The following is a 22,611-nucleotide window of genomic DNA, read 5'->3' as shown; positions in this document are numbered from 1 at the left end:
AGTGCTATGTTTTATGTGTCATCCTCATCAATATGTCTGACGTCACATTTTTCTCCCTACAAAGCTGATTTTTTTCCACAGTAATAAATTCTCTAAAATCATCAGTGAGGACCTAAAAAATAACCACAAACTGAGAAAGAGAGCATCAATATTGTTGACATAACACAAAAAATACTCCATGTACGAAAGCATAGGGCCTGACCAGGCGGTGGCACAGTGGATGGAGCTTGGACTAGGATGCCAAGGACCCAGGTTCAAGACCTGGGTTGCCAGCGTAAGTGCGGGCTCATCTGGTTTGAGCAAAAGCTCACCAGCTTGGACCCAAGGTCGCTGGCTCGAGCAAGGGGTTACTCGGTCTGCTGAAGGCCCACGGTCAAGGCACATATGAGAAAGCAATCAATGAGCAACTAAGGTGTCGCAAAGAAAAACTGATGATTGATGCTTCTCATATCTCTCTGTTCCTGTCTGTCTGTCCCTATCTATCCCACTCTCTGACTCTCTCTGACTCTCTTTTTGTCCCTGTTTTAAAAAAAAAAGTATAGTACTAAAGTGTCCTTTGATAGATGATTGGATAAAGATGTGATACATATATATATACTATAATATACTACTACTCAAGCCTCAGAAAAGATGAAATCTGCCATTTACAAAACATGGATGAACCTTGAGAATATTATGCTAAGTGAAATAAGCCAGCCAGAAAAAACTAAGAAACATATGATTGCACTCGTATGTGAGCTATTAAAACTGAAACTCGTAGACACAGACAACAGTATGGTGATTACTGGAGAGGAAATAGGGGGTTGGTGCAGTAAAGGGTAAGGGAAGCCAAACAAAAGGTGATGGAAGATGATCTGACTTTGGGAGGTGGGCACACAATGCAATATATGGTATCAGAAATGTACGCTTGAAACCTACATAATCTTATTAACCAATGGTACCCCAATAAATCTGATAATAAAAAAAAAGTACAGTACTGATCGCTGCTTACCACTGGCTCTTCGTTGATGAGAAAGCTGGTCTCTCTGCTGCTCAGGCTCTGCTAATAGCACCATGAGGAAGATACAATGCTGTTAATAATAATGCAAGTGCAGAGCACATAACCTTCAACAACAAACACTCTAGTTTCTCTATGCAAATACTAACCCCGCAATGCAGGGGAGCTATGAAATACCTGAAATAAAATGCAAAACTGTGTGTGTAATACATGTGCATACATGTGCCTGTTTATTCATGCAGTTGTAGGTGTATATGCGTGCATATGTGTTTGTGAAGAGAGAGCATGAGAGAATGATAATTTTGGAAGTAACGTTACCAAAACATTAAGAACAATTTGAGGCACAAGAAACAGTTAAGAACCACTGTATTACAGAGAAATAGGAAGGATCGCCATTCTTTCAGTGATGTTGAATCTTCAGTAGGACTAAAACAAAGGACAGAATTAATGGGCTCTTTTAGGGCTTTCAAACATTTGATGACATTAAAGTTAAACTGGAACAGGGGGAAGAGATGTGGGAAAACTGAGTCTATGAATAAATGAATGCTCAAAATTCCATTTCACTAATATGTGCTTCTGCCTGTGGACCTTGAATAAATTCCATTAACTCACTTAAAAGAGTCAACTATCAAATAAAACTGATGAATATAGTGACCATTCATTTATGAAATAGCAGCCTCTGATAATAAATTGTGCACCTACATTTCTACCTTTAAGACAATATATGAATTTATTATAGCTTCTTATTATATTGACTCCTTCTAATGTCATGTTTTCAATTATACTAGAAAACAGTCAGGTGTTTTACTTATAGGAGGGTACAGAAAAACCCATATATTAAATGTTCCAAAAGCAATCAGGCTAGGCACTTACAATCTCTCACTTGAAGATAAATTAGTTTGCTGTGATTTTCCAATCAAAAGCTGTAGTTTTATCTTCTGTTTGCAAAATGTTAAATAGAATAACAGGTTCCTTGACACTTTTTGCTGAGTATTTCATTGTCTCATTTCTCATTGACCTAAGTCTCAGGCAAAAGGAAAATTTATGCTTTTCTCAATTCGACATTTCCCTCTTCAGTGGCCATGGGTCAGGCTGCCTCTTTCCCTGACCTCAACCATTAAGGGGTTGAATGAAATGGTACAAAATGGAATGAAATGAGTAAACGGATGACACAAACTTCCTATAGCAACAAAATGTGGCAATATTCAGAAAATCTACGATTCATCACAGAATCTGCGTAGCCAACCTGAATATTCTAAACACATGAAGCAATGATTTGGAGATTAAAATTCAGAAAAAAATTATTTCTAGACAGGGTTCTTTAAAGAGTATTCTTTAAGAAGTAATACGGTAAAGTGGTTAAGAGGGCAAGCTCTAGAATAAGATTGCCTGGGTTCAAAATGGCAATGCCAACATTCTGTGGCTGTAACAACAGCCAATTCATATAGTCTCTCTTTGTAGACTTCTCATAACCTTTTCCTACAGTTATGTAAAGTCAATTACTTTATATGTAAACTTGAGCAAGTTAGCCTCTCTATGCCACAATTTCTGTACAATTAGATTCAGTAAGATGGCACATGGGAAGTTCTCAATAAATATTAGCTTTTCAAAGTAAATTTTTGCTAAATTTCTAGTGATCATATCATAAGTATATTTATCATGACATGTTATTTCACATTTTTTTCATTTTGTGGACCTCTAAAGATTATAACAATGTTCAATGATGACCTACATTAATTATATGTCAGAGATAACACTCAAATTTAGTTCTTTTCAAGTTTAAGCAATCATAAAAGTGCAAATATCACTTGCAAATATAAAACAATTTTAAAATACTGAGCCTGGAATTTCTACATATTCTTCTGTCTTATAAGAAGGCCCAAACATTCATCATAACTATAAATTCGCTAATGAACTAATAAATAATTCTAGTCATCTCATCCTCAATCAAAAGCTTGAATGAATATTCTGTTATCAATGTCTTTTTAAAAAAACTGACTGCAACGTGGTTTTTATTTCAACAATTGAGTGTAAAAGAAAATCAAGATGACATTGAAGAATGTTAATGTTATATCCAATTTTTTTTATTTTTCAATTTAAAATAATTATAGATTTACAGGAATCTACAAGGTAGTAGAGAGATTCTATGAACTCTCCACTCAGTTTCCCCAAATGTTTACCTTTACTAACTATAGTACAATGTCAAAACCAAGAAACCGACATGAGTACAATGTATGTGTACAGATCAATCATTGTATCACATATATATTCAAGTAAGATCAAGATAGAGAGCTGCTCCGCCCCGGCTGAATAGCCTCAGTTGGTTAGAGTTTCGTCCCAGAGTGCAGAGGTTGTCAGTTCAATCCCTGATCAGGGCACATACAGGAACAGATTAATGTTCCTGTGTCACTTTCTCTCTCTCCCTTCTTCTCTCTCTAATATCAATTTAAAAAATTAAAATGACAAAACAAAACAAAAAAAGAGCTGTTCCATCATAAAGATCTTCCGTGTGCTACCCATTTAAAGTAGTCTGCTTTCCTCCCCTTCAACATCATAACCCCAACCAACCACTAATTTGTTCTCCATCTCTGTATTTCAAGAGGGCCATAAATATAGAATTATACAGTAAGTGATCTTTCTCCAACTCACTGTATTCAGCTAGGTTGTTCTTTTTTATTGGTGGGTAGTATTTCACGGTGTGGTGCCAATTTGTTTAACCAGTCAACCTACGTCAGAACATTTGGGTGGTTTCCACTTCGGGCTACTACAAATAAAACTGTTATCAACATTTGTGCATAGGTTTTGTGTGAATATAAGTTTTCATTTCTGTGTGATAAATGCCCAAGAGATTAGTTACTAAGTTATAGTGTAAGTGTATCCTTAGTTTCTAAAGAAACTGTCCAACAGTTTCTGTTTTGTTGTTGTTTTTGTGACAGAGACAGAGAGAGTGACAGGGACAGACAGACAGGAAGGGAGAAAGATGAGAAGCATCAATTCTTCACTGTGGCTCCTTAGTTGTTCATTGATTGCTTTCTCATATGTGCCTTGATGGGGGGTTGGGGGGGAGCACTACAGTAGACCGTGTGATTCCTTGCTCAAGCTAGTAACTTTGGGCTCAAACTGGTGAGCTCAAACCAAATGAGCCTGCACTCAAACCGGTGAGCTCGGGGTTTCAAACCTGGGTCCTCCACGTCCCAGTCCAACACTCTATTCACTGCACCACCACCTGGTCAGGCTGTCCAACAGTTTTCCAGAGCAACTGTACCATTTTACATTCCACCAGCAATTTATAAGAGATCCAGTGTCTCTGCATCCTCTTCAGTATTTGGTGGTGTCACTATTTTCCATTTCAGCTCTTCTAAAGGGGAGTATACTGATATCTCACTTTGGTCTAATTTTGCAATTCCCTAATGGCTAGTGATACTGAACATCTTGTCATGAGTTTATTTGCCATCCATATGTCCTTTTTAGAGAAATACCTCATTGTGCACCTTGCTCACTTGGGTTGGTTTCTTTTCTTTTTTCTTTTTTACAGGGACAGAGAGAGAATCAGAGAGAGGGATAAACAAGGACAGACAAACCAGAACAGAGCGAGATGAGAAGCATCAATCATCAGTTTTTCATTGCAACACCTTAGTTGTTCATTGATTGCTTTCTCATATGTGCCTTGACCACGGGCCTTCAGCAGAACGAGTAACCCCTTCCTCAAGCCAGCAACCTTGGGTTCAAGTTGGTGAGCTTTTTGCTCAAGCCAGATGAGCCTGCGCTCAAGCTGGCGATCTCAGGGTCTCAAACCTGGGTCCTTCCGCATCCCAGTTCGACACTCTATCCACTGTGACACCGCCTGGTCAGGCGGGTTGGTTTCTTTTCTGTTTTGTTTTTTAACAATATTGGGTTTAGCTGTTTCTTTCTTTTTTAATTTTTTTTGTATTTTTCTGAAGTGAGAGGCAGGGAAGTAGAAAGGCAGACTCTCACATGTGCTCAACTGGAATCCACACAGCAAGCCCACTAGGGGGCAATGCTCTGCCCACCTGGGGTGTTGTTTTGTTGCAACTGGAGCCATTCTAGCACCTGAGGTGGAGGCAATGGAGCCATCCTCAGCACCCGGGCCAACTTTGCTACCATGGAGCCTTGGCTGAAGGAAGGAAAGAGAGAGAGAGAAAGGAGAGAAGGAAAGATGGAGAAGCAGAAGGGCACTTCTCCTATGTGCCCTGACGAGAAATGGAACCTGGGACATCCACATGCCTGGCCAACGCTCTACCACTGAGCCAATCGGCCAAGGCAGGTTTTGCTGTTTCTTTATACACAATAGATACGAGTTCTTTATCAGATATATGATGCCCACATATATATATATTTTTGTTTTCCCCAGTCTGTAGCTTGTATATTCTTAACAGGATCTTTCACAGAACAGAAGTTCTTATGTTTGATAAAGTCCATTTTTGGGGGGTGTCATGTCTAATAATTCTTCACCTAGACCTAGTTTCTAAATATTTTCTTCTATTTTTCCTTGAAAGTTTTATAGTTTTAATCTGTGATCAACATTGCATTATTTTTTATACAAGAAGTGAGGTTTAGGTTGAAGTTCATGATTCTGACTATGGGTATTCAAGTGCTCCAGCACCATTTGCTAAAGAGACTCTTTTCTCCATTGAATTGCTTTTTGCACATTTATTTAAAAATCATTTGCCTGTACTTGTGTGAGGCTCTAACTTCAGTCTCTATTCTGATCCTTAATCTATGAACCTCTCTCTGAAAATACCACAATCTTGATTAAAGAAATGTAAGTTAAATGAGATATTACCTCACATCTGTCAGAAGCTATATACCTGAAACTAAAAAGAAAAATATTAAATGTAAACTGCAATTGAAAAATAAATCTAAAAAAGAATGCAGTTAAAAAGTCTTTAAATTGAATAGACTGATGCCTTCCACTTTCTTCTTTTTTGAAAATTGTTTTAGCCCTTCTACTTCCACTGCAGTTCCATATACATCTTAGAAACATTTCATCTCTAACTACAAAGTCTTGTTGAGGTTTTGATGGGAATTGCTGTAAGCTATATACCAGTTGGAGCTTCCACATGTTCACTGCTCATAAATAGAAATGCAATTAATTTCTGTATGAAATTCATTTCTTAGTTTTATGAGAGCCAGAATTTTGGTTTTGTTGTTTTTATTATTATTTTGCTTTGGGGGTTTGGGTTTTTTTGTAGATTTCTTGGGATTTTCTATTTAGAACATCAGTTTGTCCACAAATAGGAAAGTTTAATTTATTCTTTTTGGAGTCATAATCCTTTTATGTTCTTGCCTTACTGCAAGACTTTCAGTACTATGTTTAGAAGTGGTAAGTGAAGACAGCCTTGCTGTTTTCCTGATCATGGGGCAAAGCATCGTCTTTCACTGTTAAATATGATGCTACTGTAGGTGTTTTGTAGATGTTCTTTATCAGGTAAGGAAGTTCCTTTCTATTCCTACTTTTCTGAGATTATATATATAAGCATTTAATTTAGATAAGTGTATTTTTTCTGAAGAAATAGATAAAACCATGTAATTTTTATTTTTTAGCCTTTTAAAGCCTGACTAGGAGGTGGTGCAGTGGATAGAGCGTCGGACTGGGATGTGGAAGGACCCAGGTTCGAGACCCCGAGGTCGCCAGCTTGAATGCAGACTCATCTGGTTTGAGCAAAGCTCACCAGCTTGGACCCAAGGTCGCTAGCTCAAGCAAGGGGTTACTCGGTCTGCTGAAGGCCCGCAGTCAAGGCACATATGAGAAAGCAATCAATGAACAACTAAGGTGTTGCAACGCGCAATGAAAAACTAATGATTGATGCTTCTCATCTCTCTCCGTTCCTGTCTGTCTGTCCCTGTCTATCCCTCTCTCTGATTCACTCACTGTCTCTGTAAAAATAAATAAATAAATAAATAAATAAAAATGATGAAGTACCTCACTGATTTTTGAATAACAAATGAGCCTTTCATCATTGGAATAAATTCTACTTGGTCATGTTACTAAATTATTTTCATATGCTATTTGTTGATATTTTATTAAGGATTTGTGTATCTATGGTCCTGACTGCTAGCTGTATGCAGTATTCTTTTTCTGTACTTTCTTTGTTTGCTGTAGTACCAAGGTAATGCAAACCTCTAAAATGAATTGAAAATTATTTATTCCTATTCTATTTTCTGGAAGATACTCTATAAGACTGGTGTTAGTTATTCTTTAAACATTTGGTAGAGCCTGACCTGTGGTGGCGCAGTGGATAAAGTGTCGACCTGGAATGCTGAGGTCGCCAGTTCAAAACCCTGGGCTTGCCTGGTCAAGACACATATAGGAGTTGATGCTTCCTGCTCCCCCTGTTCTTTCTCTATCTCTCCCTCTCTCTCTCTAATAAAAATGAATAAATAAAATCTAAAAAAAAAAATCTGGTAGAATTCTCCAGTGAAGTGATTTTGGCTTAAAGATTTCTTTGGGGGAAAAAATTTGAAAAAATTTTAATTATACATTTGATTTTCTTAATAATTATAGGACTATTCAAACTGATTTCATATTGAATGGGTTGTGGTAGTTTGTGCCTTTTGAGTAATTTTTTCATTTCATCTAAGTTGTCACATATATAGAGAGAGTTATTCTTAGTATTCCTTTATCTTTTTATAGCTATAGTCTATAGTGATATGCCTTGTTTTACTCCTGATATTGGTTATATGTGTCCTCTCTCTTTCTTTCTCTGTCTCTCTTTCTCTCACATACACCTTTTTTTTTTTTTTTTTGGTCTACCTTAAAGTTTGTCAATTTTATTACCTTTTTCAAAAAACAAGCTTTTTGTTTCAATAATTTTCTTTAGTTAATTGATTTCTACTGTCATCTTTATTTTTATTTTGCTCTTATTTCTTGAGATGAAAGATTATTCTTGATTTGAGACATTTTCTTTTCATTAACATAAACATTTAGTGGTACTAATTTCCCTTTCTGCATTGTTTTGTCTACAACCCTCAAATGTTAATGTTACATTTTCACTTTTATTCAGTTCAATTTTTTTTTGTTTTTCCTTGAGATTTTCTTTCACCCATGGACTATTTAGAAGTATGTTGTTTAGTTTTCAATTGTTGATGTTCCTGTTATTCTATTACTAATTAGATTGATTCATTACAATCAAAGAACACACTCTGTGATTTCCATTATTTCTATTTCGTTGAGATGTGTTTAATGGCCCAGGCCCAGGATATGGTCTATCTTGGCAAATGTTCGTTCCATAAGTACTTGAAATCAATGTGTTTTCTCTTGTTGTCAAGTAAAGTAGTCTATAAATGTCAATTATATCCTGTTGGTTGCTGTATTAATCTATATTCTTACTGCTTTTCTCTTTAGTTCTACTATCTATCATTGAAAAAGAAGTGAATTCTCCCGTGTAACTATAGATTTGTGCATTACTCCTTTCCATTATATCTACTTTTTTGTTTCACATACCATAATGCTATTTACTTGGTACCTGCAACTTAAATATTGATACAACTTAATGTTGGATGAACAGTTTTAATCATTATATAATGTTCTGCTCTGGCCATGGTAATTTTCTTCGTACAAAGTGGTACTTTTATATTAACTTAATACTCCTGTTTCCTATTAATGTTTGTATATATTTTCAGCCATCCTATGTACTTTTCATCCTTTTACTTTCATGTTTTTAATTCACTTTGCAAATCTGTCATTTAATTGATGTATTTAAACTATTTACATATTCTTTCATATCATTATTGATGTATTAAGAATTAATTTTGGCCCTGACCAGTTGGCTCAGTGGTACAGCGTCGGCCTGGCGTGCATGAGTCCCGGGTTCAATTCCCGGCCAGGGCACACAGGAGAAGTACTCATCTGCTTCTCCACCCCTCCCCCTCTCCTTCCTCTGTGTCTCTCTCTTCCCCTCCCGCAGCCGAGGCTCTATTGGAGCAAAGTTTGCCCGGGTGCTGAGGATGGCTCTGTGGCCTCTGTCTCAGGCGCTAGAGTGGCTCTGGTTGCAGCAGAGCAACGCCCTAGATGGGCAGAGCATCACCCCCTGGTGGGCACGCCGGGTGGATCCCGGTCGGGCACATGTGGGAGTCTGTCTGACTTCCTCCCCGTTTCTGGCTTCGGAAAAATACAAAAAAAAAAAGAATGAATTCTGCCATGTTATTATCTGTTTTGTTTTCTGTTTGTTCTCTATTATGCTTCTCTATTTTTTTTCATAACTTCTGTGGGTTATTAGAACTCTTAATAATTCAATTTTTATACATCTAAACAGTTTTTGAGTATATTTCAAAGTATAGTTTTTTAACTGATGAGTAGATGTGCTGGTAGAACTATTTTTGGTCTTTCTTTATTTGAGAATGTCCTGATTTTCTGTTCATTCCCGAAAACTATTTCCACAGGCTGTAGAATTCTGGATTGCCATTTTGGGCACTTCAAACAAGTGTAAGACTTGCCCAGGTTTCTGATGAGAAAGCTACTGTCACTTTAATTACTTTTCCCTGATAGTTAAAGTATTTTTCATCTCTCCCCGCTTTCAAAGTATTCTTTCTTGTCTTTAGTTTTCTGAACTAGTTTTAACTTAGTTGATGCAAACTTCTTTGGGTTCATCCTGTTTGCCATTCCCTCAGCTTCAGAATCTGTGGGTTTATGTATTCTGACAAATTGCTATATTTCCAGCTATTTATTATCCCTTCAAGCATTTTCTTAGCCCACTGCCTCCTAGCTCAGGACTTCAATAACATAAATACAAGATCTTCTGTAATAGTCCCACAGGCGCCTGAGGCTCTGTTCTTTTCTTTCTTCATCTTCTCTCTTTGGTTTATACAAGGGGTCCTTGGGTTACGACAGACTCGACAGATGACGTCTGGAGTTTACGACGCTCACTCCCATAAAAACTTAAAACAATTGAGACATGAGTTTTGGCTTACACTGTTAGTGTCGTACTTTCAGACTACATAAGCAAAGTAGTTCCAGACTAGCCTGGAACAATTCTCTAAGGCAGAAAGGCCTGCAACAGATCCTGCACCCTCTATATCAGCTGCTTCCCAAGATGAAACATCTGTAGTCAGGTAGAATCATCTTCAGCATCTCTTGCATGTTCCTTAGGCAATTCTGATTCACCTGACCCAGTATCTCCAGCACCTTCTGCAGGTTCTCCTGCCTCTCCAGCTTCCTCCTCCCAATAAGTTACTCTCTCCCACCTTGTAATGCCCCCTCCAGTGTGCAAGCCAACCACAGGAATCAAGGTAAGGAACTTTTTTTTACACTCATTTTTTTTGTTACTACAGTTCAGTATATTTATGTCCTTTTTCTTTTTCTGTGGCTTAGTTGTATTTTTATGTTCTACATTATGATTTTATAACTGTGTTAGGATAGGTAAGTGACTTAGGCTGGGGTGTCTTTTGACTTACACCAAAATTCAGGTTACGTCACTGTTGTAGAAACAGAACTGTGTCATAACCCAAGGACCCCTGACTGGGTCGTTTCTATTCTAACTCCCAATTCAGTGATCCTTTCCTCTATCCATTTCACCTGCTATTGAGTTGTGGGTTTTTTTTGTTGTTGTTATTCTATTTTTCATTTCTAAGATTTTCAATATTTTTCTTTAAAACTTGTTATATTTTTGCTGAGACTATTTTTTATGCTTCAAACATGTTCACAATTGCTCATTGAAGCATTTGTATAAGAATTGCTTTAAAATCTTAATCAGATAATTCTACCATCTGTGTAGCCTCAGCATTAGTATCTGCTGATTGTCTTTTCTCATTCAAGTTGATATCCTTCGGGTTCTTGGTATTATATGTGATTTTTCCATAGAAATCTAAACTTCTAGGGTGTTGTGTTTTAAAACTCTATGTTTAATTTAAGTTTTTTGTTTTACTAAAAAGGAATATTTGTTAAGTCTCCTCTGACATCACTCTGGTGGGGTAAGTAAAATGATGCCTTACAACCTGGTGGAGATAGAATCCCAAGTTCTCCACTCAGCCTCTGTGGATATAAAGAGGTGGTGGGTGCTGGGGGGTTTCTCATTACTGTGGAGTAGTGGTAGAAGGTCAGGCTCACCATTAGGCCTTCAATGATCTCAGCTAGGCTGGAAAGGCAATGGGTGCCCTCTTATTGCTGCCTACTTGGCCTCCATTGTCACCACAGCAGGGAGTGGTATGGCCGTGGCTTCTCTATTTCAAGACAGTAGTGAAACTTCTGGCTTCCCTCCAGGCTACTTCTGACCACAATGACAATGCAGCAGAAAAGAACTGAGCACCTTGCTACTACTGGTGAGAGTGAAAGTCTACCTACTTGTGTTCTCCACTGATTCCCTGTAGATTAGTATGCAGGAGGGACACATTGTCATAGGACCTACCTTTTCCATTGCCAAACCCTTAACTGTCTTTTCCAATACTGATTGTATTGTAATTCAGCTAAACAATGACTATTTCAAATCAGAATACCCTTAGCATGTCAACCAGTCAACATTTGATTTCAGCAACTCCTGTTTTAAATTTCTGTTATAGAAGTTTAAGTCTGGAGTATATATAAATATGAAAGACAAACAAAAGCAAAGAATGTGAACTATAATTGAAGTTAACTTGGAAAATATATATAAAGATCTGTGAAAAGTGTATTATGTTAATATGACCAAAGTGAAAAGGACAATACTATACTTATCATCATTTAAATTGGTTCAATCTCATAACATAAACCTGTCTCAGTCTGCTCTAAAGACATGAAAACTTAAGTTGTTCATGTTCTTAATTTTCTACATAATCGTCGACTCAATAAATATGTTCTCTGCAAAAAACAAGAACTACATGATTCCATACATTGGTGGAACATAAAAATGAGACTAAGAGACATGGACAAGAGTGTGGTGGTTACCAAGGGTGGGGGGGGAGGGAGGACATGGGAGGGAGGGAGGGAGAGAGTTAGGGGGAGGGGGAGGGGCACAGAGAACTAGATAGAGGGTGACGGAGGACAATCTGACTTTGGGCGAGGGGTTTGCAACATAATTTGATGACAAAATAACCTAGACATGTTTTCTTTGAATATATGTACCCTGATTTATTAATGTCATCCCATTACCATTAATAAAAATTTATTTAAAAAAAAAATATGTTCTCTGCGTCACATTACATCACTTTAGTTGTGGAGACTACTTTATGACAGTGCTTTTCAAATTTTAATGGCAACAAGAATCACCTAGGTGCTTTTTTTTAAAAATCATGACTTCTTAACTTTATCCTGAATGCTACATGATGAGTAATCTGAGGTTGGCCCCAAGAGTGTGCATTTTAAGAAAATTTTCCATGTAATTCTTATTCAGATGGTGTACAAATTACACTGTAAAAATTACTGGACTATATGATTTTTGATAGTCCTGTCAGTTTTCCTATTCTTTTTCTCTCAGCATTTTGGTAACTGAGCTTTTAAAGGAATCACAGAACTTCTAGGACTCTTAAGTCAACCGGCTTGTCCAGCCAGTTTATCCAGCTAACTAGCACACAGCCAACCTACTCTGGTAGGTTTTCTTTCCCAGGGTGGGAATTTCAGTCATTCCTAAAAAGCTATTTTTAAAGATTTTTTTTTTATCTTGCTGGACACCCCTTTCCCAGTTCAGGGACATGTACCTCTGACACTATTCCTCTGGGTCAAACAGAGCCCACCAGAAAGATTACTTTATCTAAAATACCTTCAGAATGCTTATATTCTATAGACAAAAATTCCTAATTGTTGGTATCTTTTTGCAAGTTTATAGAAATAAAATAAGAGGCCTTTGGTTAAGAAAAATTTGTATTTTTCCAGGTAGTATTTGATTTTTATTATTTATTCTGTTATTTAATATGTTTACTTAGGCTGAATCACTTGAACCCTGGCAGAGTCATCAATAACAATTAAACACATACTAATAACTGCAACAACAAATAAAAACCTGTCAGGTATTATACTGCATTATCTCTAACAAAGTGTTCAGCCAAATACTATTATCTTGCGTATGAAGACTTGGCATTCTGAGTTTATGTCACAGGGAGCCTGAAAACAGTCCAAGCTCGTGTCTGCTCCCACACATCTAGAGAGACCCAATATTAAATCTGCATGAACATGAAATTTGCTTTACTTACTAAAAATGAATATGTTAGAGGACAAAATAAAAAGAATATAGTGTAAGTAAATAACTGAAGTACAAAGACCTAAGTATTCATATGAAGTACATTTCTAACCTAGTCTCGATTTTTTGTTTTGACTTACAGGATGCTAATATATATATATATTAAACTTACCTCACTTGTGTTAAAAGTGTAGTCTACTTCCCTACTGATTCTTCTTTCTAAATTAAGAAAAAAAACCAAACATGTTAAAATGGCCAATTTATCAGAATATGTTAAGAGTCTGCACCTAGAGAAAATAGAAATTTAAAATTCAAACCAAAAAGTTCAAAGAAAAAAGGAGTGGAAGAAAATGCCCAAGATCTTCCGGGAGTTAAGTTGTTCAAAATAGCCTCCAAAAGAAGTCAGTACCAAAAACTGTCAATAATTGTGGAGAAAAACATCAAATACTGATATGTAGGATATAACTGTACCAACTGAGAAATAAACTAAACTGATAAATGCAGTTACTAAATACATTACCACAAAACTGCTGAGAAGAAAACATCGAACAGGGATGCCCATCGCTATCTCTTAGTTCTTACCATGTGAGATTTAACATTCTATCAGCAGCTTTTCCTGGAGTTGACCCAAATTGGTTGCAGTTAAGAATACAGCATAAATTTCAAGTTATCAAATATCGCTTAAGTGGCATTGATGTTTACCTCACAGGGTTCATGCCTGCCTTAAATGAGATAATGCATGTAAAGTGCTTTCATGCAGTCACGGGCACAGAGGAGGTCAATCAGTGTTAGTTATTCTTGTTATTATTATCAGGACGTAATCTAGTCTTTTGGTCATTTTCAAAGCTTTTAATTTCTTTAGGATAAGTTTTCGAGTGCCAAAATAAAGATAAAAAAATTTCTTTCGTATTCAGTTCTTTTTGTTAAAAGTTAAAGTTATCGTAAGCAAAGTGGGAAATGATTGTGCCTACAGCTAAACACTTAACCTTTTCAAATGTAGGTTTTCTCATCTATTAAGATTAAAAATATAAGTAAAACATTTGAAAAATAGTATAAAACATTATATAGTACCCATCATGAGTACTATATAGATGTACAGTTCACAACTGAGCTGTGTGCACTGAATAGACACACAAAATCAGATGTTCACACATGCCATAGTAAAGTCAGCCTGAAGAATGAGCTTCAAGTTCTCACTGAAAGCACATTACTAAGAATACACACTCCTGCAAACCCAGAGCCCAAAAATAGACCTTGCATTTACCAAATGTTCTTCTCAGTTTACACTCCTTCCAGCTGCATAAAATGAAAACACACTTGACCCCTGAACAACACAAGGATTAGGGGAACTGACACCTGCCTCCTATAGTCAAAACTCTTCATATAACTTTTGACTCTCCAAAAACTCAACTATTAAAAGCCTACTGTTGACAGAAAGCCTTATAGATAATATACACAGTTGATTAACACACATTTTGTGTGTTATTGGTAGTGCATACTGTGTTCTTATGATAAAGTAAAAAACCAAAAAAAAAGTTATTAGGAAAATCCTAAGGAATACTCATTGGCAATATGTATTGAAAAAACACATACGTATACGTGGACCCACGCAGATGCTGTGTGGTTTAAAGACCAATTATATATGTCATCAAATATTCACATTACCAAAGAACAGGTGGTTGATTAAATATAATATTTAACGTGGCTATAAAGATGTAAACAACTTTACATTCAACTTTGAAACTGCCTTTCCTGTTGTTAAACCCTTAAACTGTCCTTTCCAATGCTAGATGTATCATAAATCAGCCGAAGAATTAATATTTCAAATCAGAACATCATTCTTATGTCAACCAGTTAATAGTTCAACTCCACCGACACTGATATTTTACTAGCAGTATTTATTTACATAACTATTTAAGTGTTCTATGACATTTTCCCTTGGAATTTCATTTTAAAAATTATTAGTGGGGGCCCTGGTCAGATAACTTGGTTGGTTAGAGCATCTTCTTGAAGCTCAGAGGTTGCTGGTTCAATCACTGGTCAGGGCACATATAGGAAGAGATCAATATTCCTGTTTCTCTACTGCTCTCTGCTTTCCTCTCTCTAAAATCTCTGAAATAAACATTAAAAAAAATTTTAGTGGGAAAACAGCTAATTGGAGATCACTGATTACTAATGTATTCAACTGTCAAGAAAATAAACTGAGAAAATGTAACATATCCAAGAAATATTAACTGTCATGTCTAAAGGCAAAATGTTAACATTCTCTCTCTGGGAAGAAAGCCTACTACATGTAAGTCAATTGTTTATCATTCTCATATTTACTTTTTAAAGATGCTTTAGGAAATACGTAATATATAAGATCTAGGCTTAACTGTTTCATTAAATTTACTCTAAGAAACCTGTTTATATTTTAAAATACCAGAAGTAAAAGTAGTCTTTCTCAGCCTTCTTCAACCAACATTTTTGTTTTCATAACTGTGTCATTAAACTCCAGGAAGAAACATATACTTAGAGCCAAGTTTCCAAAAATCTACTGAATTGTCGACGTTAAAAAAAAATACGCCCTCCTTGGTTAAATTTATTCCTAGGCATTTTTTTGGATGCAGTTGTAAATGAACTGTTTTCTTAGTTTCCTTTGCTAATAATTTACTACTGGCATATACTAATGCAACTAATTTTTGGATATTTTTTTGTATCCTGCTATTTACTGAATTTATCAATTCTAAAAACGTTTTGAGAATAGTTCAAAATGGATTAAAGACTTAAATGTAAGGCTTGAAACCATAAAACTCTTATAAGAAAACATAGGTAGTAGAATCTCAGGCATTTCTCTTAGTAATATTTTTTCTGATATATCTCCTTCGGCATGAAAAACAAAAGAAAAAAAATAGGACTATATAAAACTAAAATGTTTTTGCACAGCAAAGAAAACCAAAAAAATGAAAAGACAATCCACTGAATGGGAGAACAATACATCTGATTAGAAGTTAATACCCAAACTTTAGAAAGAATGCATACAACACCAAAAACAAACAAACAAACAAAACAAACAAATTTAAAAATAGGCAAAGGACCTGAACAGACACTTTTCCAAAGGGGACATAGAGATGGCCAAAGGACATATCAAAAGATGTTCAGCCTGACCAGGTGGTAGAGCAGTGGATAAGGCCTCAACCTGGGATGCAGAGGAGCCAGGTTCGAAACCCCAAGGTCACTGACTGGAGTGCAGGCTCATCTGGCTTGAGCATGGGATCATAGACATGACCCCAAAGTCACCGGCTTGAGCCCAAAGATCACTAGCTTGAAGCCTAAGGTTGCTGGCTTGAGCCCAAGGTTGCTGGCTTGAGCAAAGGGTCATTGGCATACCTGGAACCCCCTCCCCCATCAAGGCACATATGAGAGAGCAATCAATGAACAACTAAGGTACTGCAACAAAGAACTGATGCTTCTCATATCTCTCCCTTCCTGTCTGTCTATCCCTATCTGTCCCTCTATGTATCTCTTCCTAAACAAACAAACAAAAAATGATGTTCAACATTACTAATCATCAGAGAAATACAAATTAAAACCACAGTGAGGTATCACCTCACACCTGTCAGAATGGCTATCATTAATAAACCAACAATCAAGTGCTCTGGCTGGTGATGCAATGGAGAGAGCCTTATCCAGGAACACCGAAGTCGCAGGCTTAATCCCAGGGTCTGCTCTATCCCAAAAGTACCAGCTTAACCCTGAGATTGCCAGTTCAAGCTCTGGTCAGAGCACATTTGAGAAACAATCAATAGGTATATAACTCGGAACAACAACAAGTTGATGCTTCTCTCTCTCTCCCCTTTTTCTCCTAAATAAATAAATAAATCAACAAACAAGTGCTGGTAAGGATGTGGAAAAAAAAGGGAGCCCTGCCTGACGCAGGCGGTGGCACAGTGGATAGAGCATCTGACTGGGATGTGGAAGACCCAGGTTCGAGACCCTGAGGTCGCCAGCTTGAGCGCGGGCTCATCTGGTTTGAACAAAAGCTCACCAGCTTGAGCCCAAGGTTGCTGGCTCGAGCAAGGGGTTACTTGATCTGCTGAAGGCCCACAGTCAAGGCACATATGAGAAAGTAATCAGCCTGACCAGGTGGTGGCGCAGTGGATGGAGCGTCAGACTGGGATGCGGAAGGACCCAGGTTCGAGACCCTGAGGTCGCCAGCTTGAGCGCGGGCTCATCTGGCTTGAGCAAAGAGCTCACCAGCTTAGACACAGGGTCGCTGGCTCCAGCAGGGGGTTACTCGGTCGGCTGAAGGCCCGCGGTCAAGGCACATGTGAGAAAGCAATCAATGAGCAACTAGGAAGTCACAACGCGCAACGAGAAACTGATGATTGATGCTTCTCATCTCTCTCCGTTCCTGTCTGTCTGTCCCTGTCTATCTCTGCCTCTGTAAAAAAAAAAAAAAAAAAAAAAGAAAGTAATCAATGAGCAACTAAGGTGTTGCAACCCGCAAAGGGAACCCTTGTGCACAGTTGGTGGGAATGCAGATTGGTGCACCCATACACTACAGAAAACAGTATGGCAATTCCTCAAAGAATTAAAAATGGAACTGCCTTATGACCCAGTGATTCCACTTCTGGGAATACATCTGAAGAAACTCAAGAACACTACTTCAAAAGACTATATGCACTCCTATGTTCACTGCATCTTTATTTACAATAGCCATGATACAGAAGCAACCCAACTGCCCATCAATACACAAGTGGGTAAAAAAGTGGTGGTACAGGCCCTGCCTGATTGGCTTAGTGGCAGAACGTCAGCCTGGCATGTGGAAATCCTAGGTTCGATTCCCGGCTAGTGCACACAGGAGAAGCGCTCATCTGCTTCTCCACCCTTCCCCCTCTCCTTTCTCTCTATCTCTCTCTTCTCCTCCTACAGCCGAGGCTCCACTAGAGCAAAGTTGGCCCAGGCACTGAGGATGGCTCCATGGCCTCTGCCTCAGGAGCTAGAATAGCTCCAGTTGCAATAAAGCAACGCCTCAAATGGGCAAAGCATTGCTCCCCAGTGGGCATGCCGGGTGGGTCCTGGTCAGTTGCATGTGGGAATCTGTCTCTCTGCCTCCCCACTTCTCACTTCAGAAAAATTATTAAAAAAAAAAGTGGTAGTACATATACACAATGGATTATTACTCAGTCATAAATTAGAATGAAATCTTACCATCTGAGACAACATGGATGGACCTAGAGGGTATTATGCCAAGTGAAATAAGTAAGAGAAAGACAAATATTGTGTTTTCACTTATATAAGTAATCTTAAGAACAAACAAAATAGGAAAAGTCACATAGATACAAAGAACAAACTATGGTTGCCAGAAGAAAGGAAGGTTATGAGACTGGGTGAAAAAAGTGAAGGGACTGAGAAGCACAGATTGGTAGTTACAAAATAGTCATGGGATATAAGGTACAGCATAGACAATATACTGAATAATACTGTAATGACTATGTATGGTGCCAGATGGATTCCAGAAATGCTAGAGGGAACACTGTAAAGTATATGATCGTCTATGTTGTAAATCTAAAACTAATACAAAATAATATTGAATGTAAACTGTAATAAAAAAAAATAGACATCCTTACTGCAATGCACTTTTCATACAACCCTAGCAATAACAGAGGTCTTAATAATGGGCAGTAAAATCAATCTAGGAAAATAATTGACATATTGAAAAACATTTAGCCTGACCAGCGGTGGCACAGTGGATAAACCATTGGACTGGGATGAGGAGTATCCAGGTTCGAAAACCTGAGGTCACCAGCTTGAGTGTGGGCTCATCTGGTTTGAGCAAGGTTCACCAGCTTGAGCCCAAGGTCACTGGATTGAGCAAGGGGTCATTCAGTCTCCTGTAGCCCCAAGGCACATATGAGAAAGCAATCAACAAACAACTAAGGTGCTGCAACAAAGAATTGATGCTTCTCATCTCTTTCCCTTCCTGCCTGTCTGTCCATATCTGTCCCTCTCTCAGTCTCTCTCTTTCTCTATCACACACCAAAAAAAAAAAAAAGAAAGAAAAAGAAAAACATTTAGGCCCAGACTGTTTGGCTTAGTAGTAATGTGCTAGCCCAGCATATGGATATCCCGGGTTCAATCACCAGTCAGGGCACACAAGAGAAATGACCATCTGCTTCTCCACCCCTCTCCCTCTATCTTTTCTTTCTCTCTCTCTTCCCTTCCTCTAGCCATGACTCAGTTGGAGCAAGTTGGATGCCTCCATGGCCTTGCCTCAGGCACTAAAGTAGCTCGGTTGCCGAGCAACAGAGCAACCACCCCAGATGAGCAGAGCATCGCCTCCTAGGAAGTTTGCACCGTGAATCCCAGTTGGGGTGCATGAGGGAGCCTGTCTCTCTGTCTCCTCGCTTCTCATTTAAGAAAAAAAGGGGAAAGAAAAACATTTAGAAAAATAAGTGTTATCTGAGCGGCCTGGACCACCCTGCTCCTTAGACCCTGCTCTCCAATCCACACCACCCTGCTGTGCTTGGATTCTGGATCTGTGAACAAAACAGGCAACAGTAGTTTAGCCAAATGCAGTCATCAGAACCAACCATCAAATACATATGGTATTCCACATCAATATCCTTTTCTCCTATCTCCACCCAATTTGGCAGCAAAGCTTCAATCACAATGAAAGAGATTATAATTAAATTACAAAGGCCTTTGCCAAGAAAAGGGAAAACTGAAATTCTTTTGGGAAAAGTTCTAAAACTTTCCTGGGAAGAACTCAAGATGCAACATGATACACACTGAAGTAATACTAATTTAAGGATACATTCTAGTAAGCAAGATTATCCCGAGGCTAAATTAGATCACACTTCTAACATCTGAAAGAAAATAATGGTCAATCTCTGCAAAGCCATGTTGATTCTTTTTCAATACACATAGATAGTTATATGCTTCACATTTTTTCCTGCACTCTTCTTTCAATGAAGGATATATTTCTGTACCTTCTCATAGCTTTACTTCAGGAGGACTGACTATAAGGAATTATTAAATGCTTTAAATTAAAATATACCTATTAAGACCTTCGAATTACTGAAATGACAACAAAAATAATTCTCAGCAAAGGAGGAAACCATTAAATAAGTATAGAAAAGGACTTCTAATTTTATACATTCAAAAGTCACTTGATTTCTTTTGCATCACTGAACTCCAATCATTTCCCTTACCAAATTTACTGCATCATTTAGCAAAGCCATTAGTCAAAGCTGAAATTTTTCAATAATTTTATTTCCCTCTATCCTTAAATTATTTTTTGACTTAAAAAAGGATCAGTTGCTTTGCAGAGAATTTGAGAAAAGATTTGCAAATCATATATATATGGAATATATAAAAAACTTTTACAATGCAAATAAAATGACAAATAACTCAATTTTTTAAAGTGGGCAGAGGATATGAATAAACATTTCTCCAAAGAAGATATGTGAATGGCTAATAAGCATTGGGAAAAATATGTGACACATTATTTACTGGGAAAATGCAAATCAAAACCACACTGCAATACCATTCCAAAACCACTAGAATGGTGACAATTAAGGCAGATAAATGTTAAGGAGGATGTAAAAAAATAGAAACTCTTAAATATTGCTAGTGGGACTATAAAATGATACAGATACTTGAAAAACAGTTTGACAGTTTCTCAAAATTTTCACTATAGAGATACTACATGATCCAGCAGTTCCACTCCTAGGTCTATACTCAAAAAATTAAAAACATAATTCCATACAAAAACTTGCACATGAACATTCCTAGCAGTATTCATTAAGTTAGCAGAAAAAGTGGAAACAACTTAAATGTCCACCAACTGATAAAAGGATAAAGTGTGGAATATTATGTGGCAATCAAAAATAATGCACTGATATAAGTTACGACATTGGTGAACTTCAAAATCAAGCTAAGGCAAAGAAGACAGTTACAAATGACCCCATATTATCTGAGTCTGTTTACACGAAGTGTCCAGAATAGGTAAATTCATATAGTAACTGGGAGGAAAAAATAGGATAAAAGGGGATGGGGAGTGACTACTAAGAGGTTTCTATTTGGGGTGATGAAAATGTTCTAAAATTAGGGTGATGATTGCAAAACTCTGTAAGTATACCAAAAGCCACTGAATCATACACTCTAAATGAGTGACTTATATACTATGTAAATCATATCAATAAAACTGTTAAGAGAGTGGTGATGGATGCAATAATGCATTACATTTCTTGGTACCTTTGAAGACTAAATAGTAAAACTGCTTAGATATTTTAGCACTTAAAAGAATTGTTTTCATCTTTAGATCTAATACTAAACAAGACAAGAAAACAGTGTCAGCAAGGGAACTGAGCATCACTGAGGGTCCTGGAGATAGCCCCAGAAGAACAGCTGCATTTTTAGGAAAAGGTGTGTACTAAAATAGGTCCACAGCCTGTAGGTCTGTGCAAAGGCCTTAGAAAACAATGAGGAACATTTCTCAACTTAAGATTCAATGAAAGCTGGTAGTAAAGCAGCGTTCCCAAGTGCGAGAGAATCTCAACCCTTAGCCTCTGCCTCTCCCAAATTAATCAAGATTGCAAAACTCGAGCAGTAATTGGCATAAAGAGAAAGAAGCAAAAGCACTCAAGGGCCAGCTCCCCACACATGGGCCCCCTGTCATGCACCCTAAGCTGTGGCTGTCGTAGGCGACTTTGTATCCGGTGCCTGGACCCCTAAGCCCCCACGCCCAGCGCGCTCACCTCGCCTCCCAGCATTTTCCCACCGCTCCGCGGAGCAAAGGAGGGCGGTCTCGGAACCAAGGTCCAGCGCTTCCAGAACAGCGGAGGAAACCAAGGGGCGCTGACACCCACCCACCCGGGGCTCAGTCTATTCGTCTTGCAATCCACGTCCCGCACAGCGCCGGCGACTCGGCGAACGTCCCCGGGCTCCAGGCCGCAGGGCCGCCAACGTCCCCCGGGATCCCTGCGCCTGCGACGACTGGGTCTGCGCGCGGAGCCCGACCCTCCTCCCGCACCGCGCGGCCGTTGCTTACCTTCCTCCTGCACCATTTCCAGGACGTTCGGGTCGCCCATTTTCGCCAGCTCGTTAATGACACTGACGGAGGCGGCAGGATGCAGCGACTGCTGGCCAGCTCCCGGGCGGATGCTGATTCTGACCGAGGACCCGCGGAGTAGCCGCCCCGGAGAACGCTCGGCTAGGGTTCCCTTCAGCCCCTTTCGGGAGACCTCGGGCTCCGACGTTTCCTCCGCCCCCGGGACCCCCAGCCGCTGGGTCTTCTGTGAATACTTGAGCCCCGCCCGCTCCGAGCCCTTGTCCCTCCGCCTCACCGCCCTCTCCCGGCAGCGCTCCTGGGGGCCCTCCCACTGCTTCTCCAGGAACAAGCCGGAAAGCGGCTCCTCCGGCTCCCTCTCCTCGCCCTCGACGTTCCCCGGGGCCGCGCCCCCAGTCCCCCCGGGCCCCTCCGGCGGCCGGCCCGCTCCCACCCTCTGTCCCCGACCGTCT

General features: G+C 38.7%; 1 protein-coding gene across 4 annotated transcripts in view; it reads right to left on the bottom strand.

The window, feature by feature from the left end:
* The window catches only part of ANO5 (anoctamin 5), a 94,948-nt gene extending 72,618 nt beyond the window's left edge, over positions 1-22,330 (bottom strand). For 2 of the 4 annotated variants that reach the window (XM_066251136.1, XM_066251138.1), the window contains exons 1-3: positions 22,142-22,330; positions 13,277-13,323; positions 992-1,042 (exon numbers count right to left, since the gene is read on the bottom strand). In XM_066251136.1, the coding sequence (XP_066107233.1) occupies positions 992-1,042; positions 13,277-13,323; positions 22,142-22,181 (138 nt within the window). In that variant the 5' untranslated portion in view covers positions 22,182-22,330. The remainder of the gene's footprint in view (positions 1-991; positions 1,043-13,276; positions 13,324-22,141) is intronic. The other 2 variants (XM_066251137.1, XM_066251139.1) reach the window with 1 other exon arrangement.
* Between the last annotated feature and the right edge of the window lie 281 nt (positions 22,331-22,611).

The sequence above is a fragment of the Saccopteryx bilineata genome, chromosome 1, assembly GCF_036850765.1.
Source record: "Saccopteryx bilineata isolate mSacBil1 chromosome 1, mSacBil1_pri_phased_curated, whole genome shotgun sequence".
In the NCBI taxonomy this organism is placed as follows: domain Eukaryota; kingdom Metazoa; phylum Chordata; class Mammalia; order Chiroptera; family Emballonuridae; genus Saccopteryx; species Saccopteryx bilineata.
This window is presented reverse-complemented; position numbering and strand designations above follow the sequence as displayed.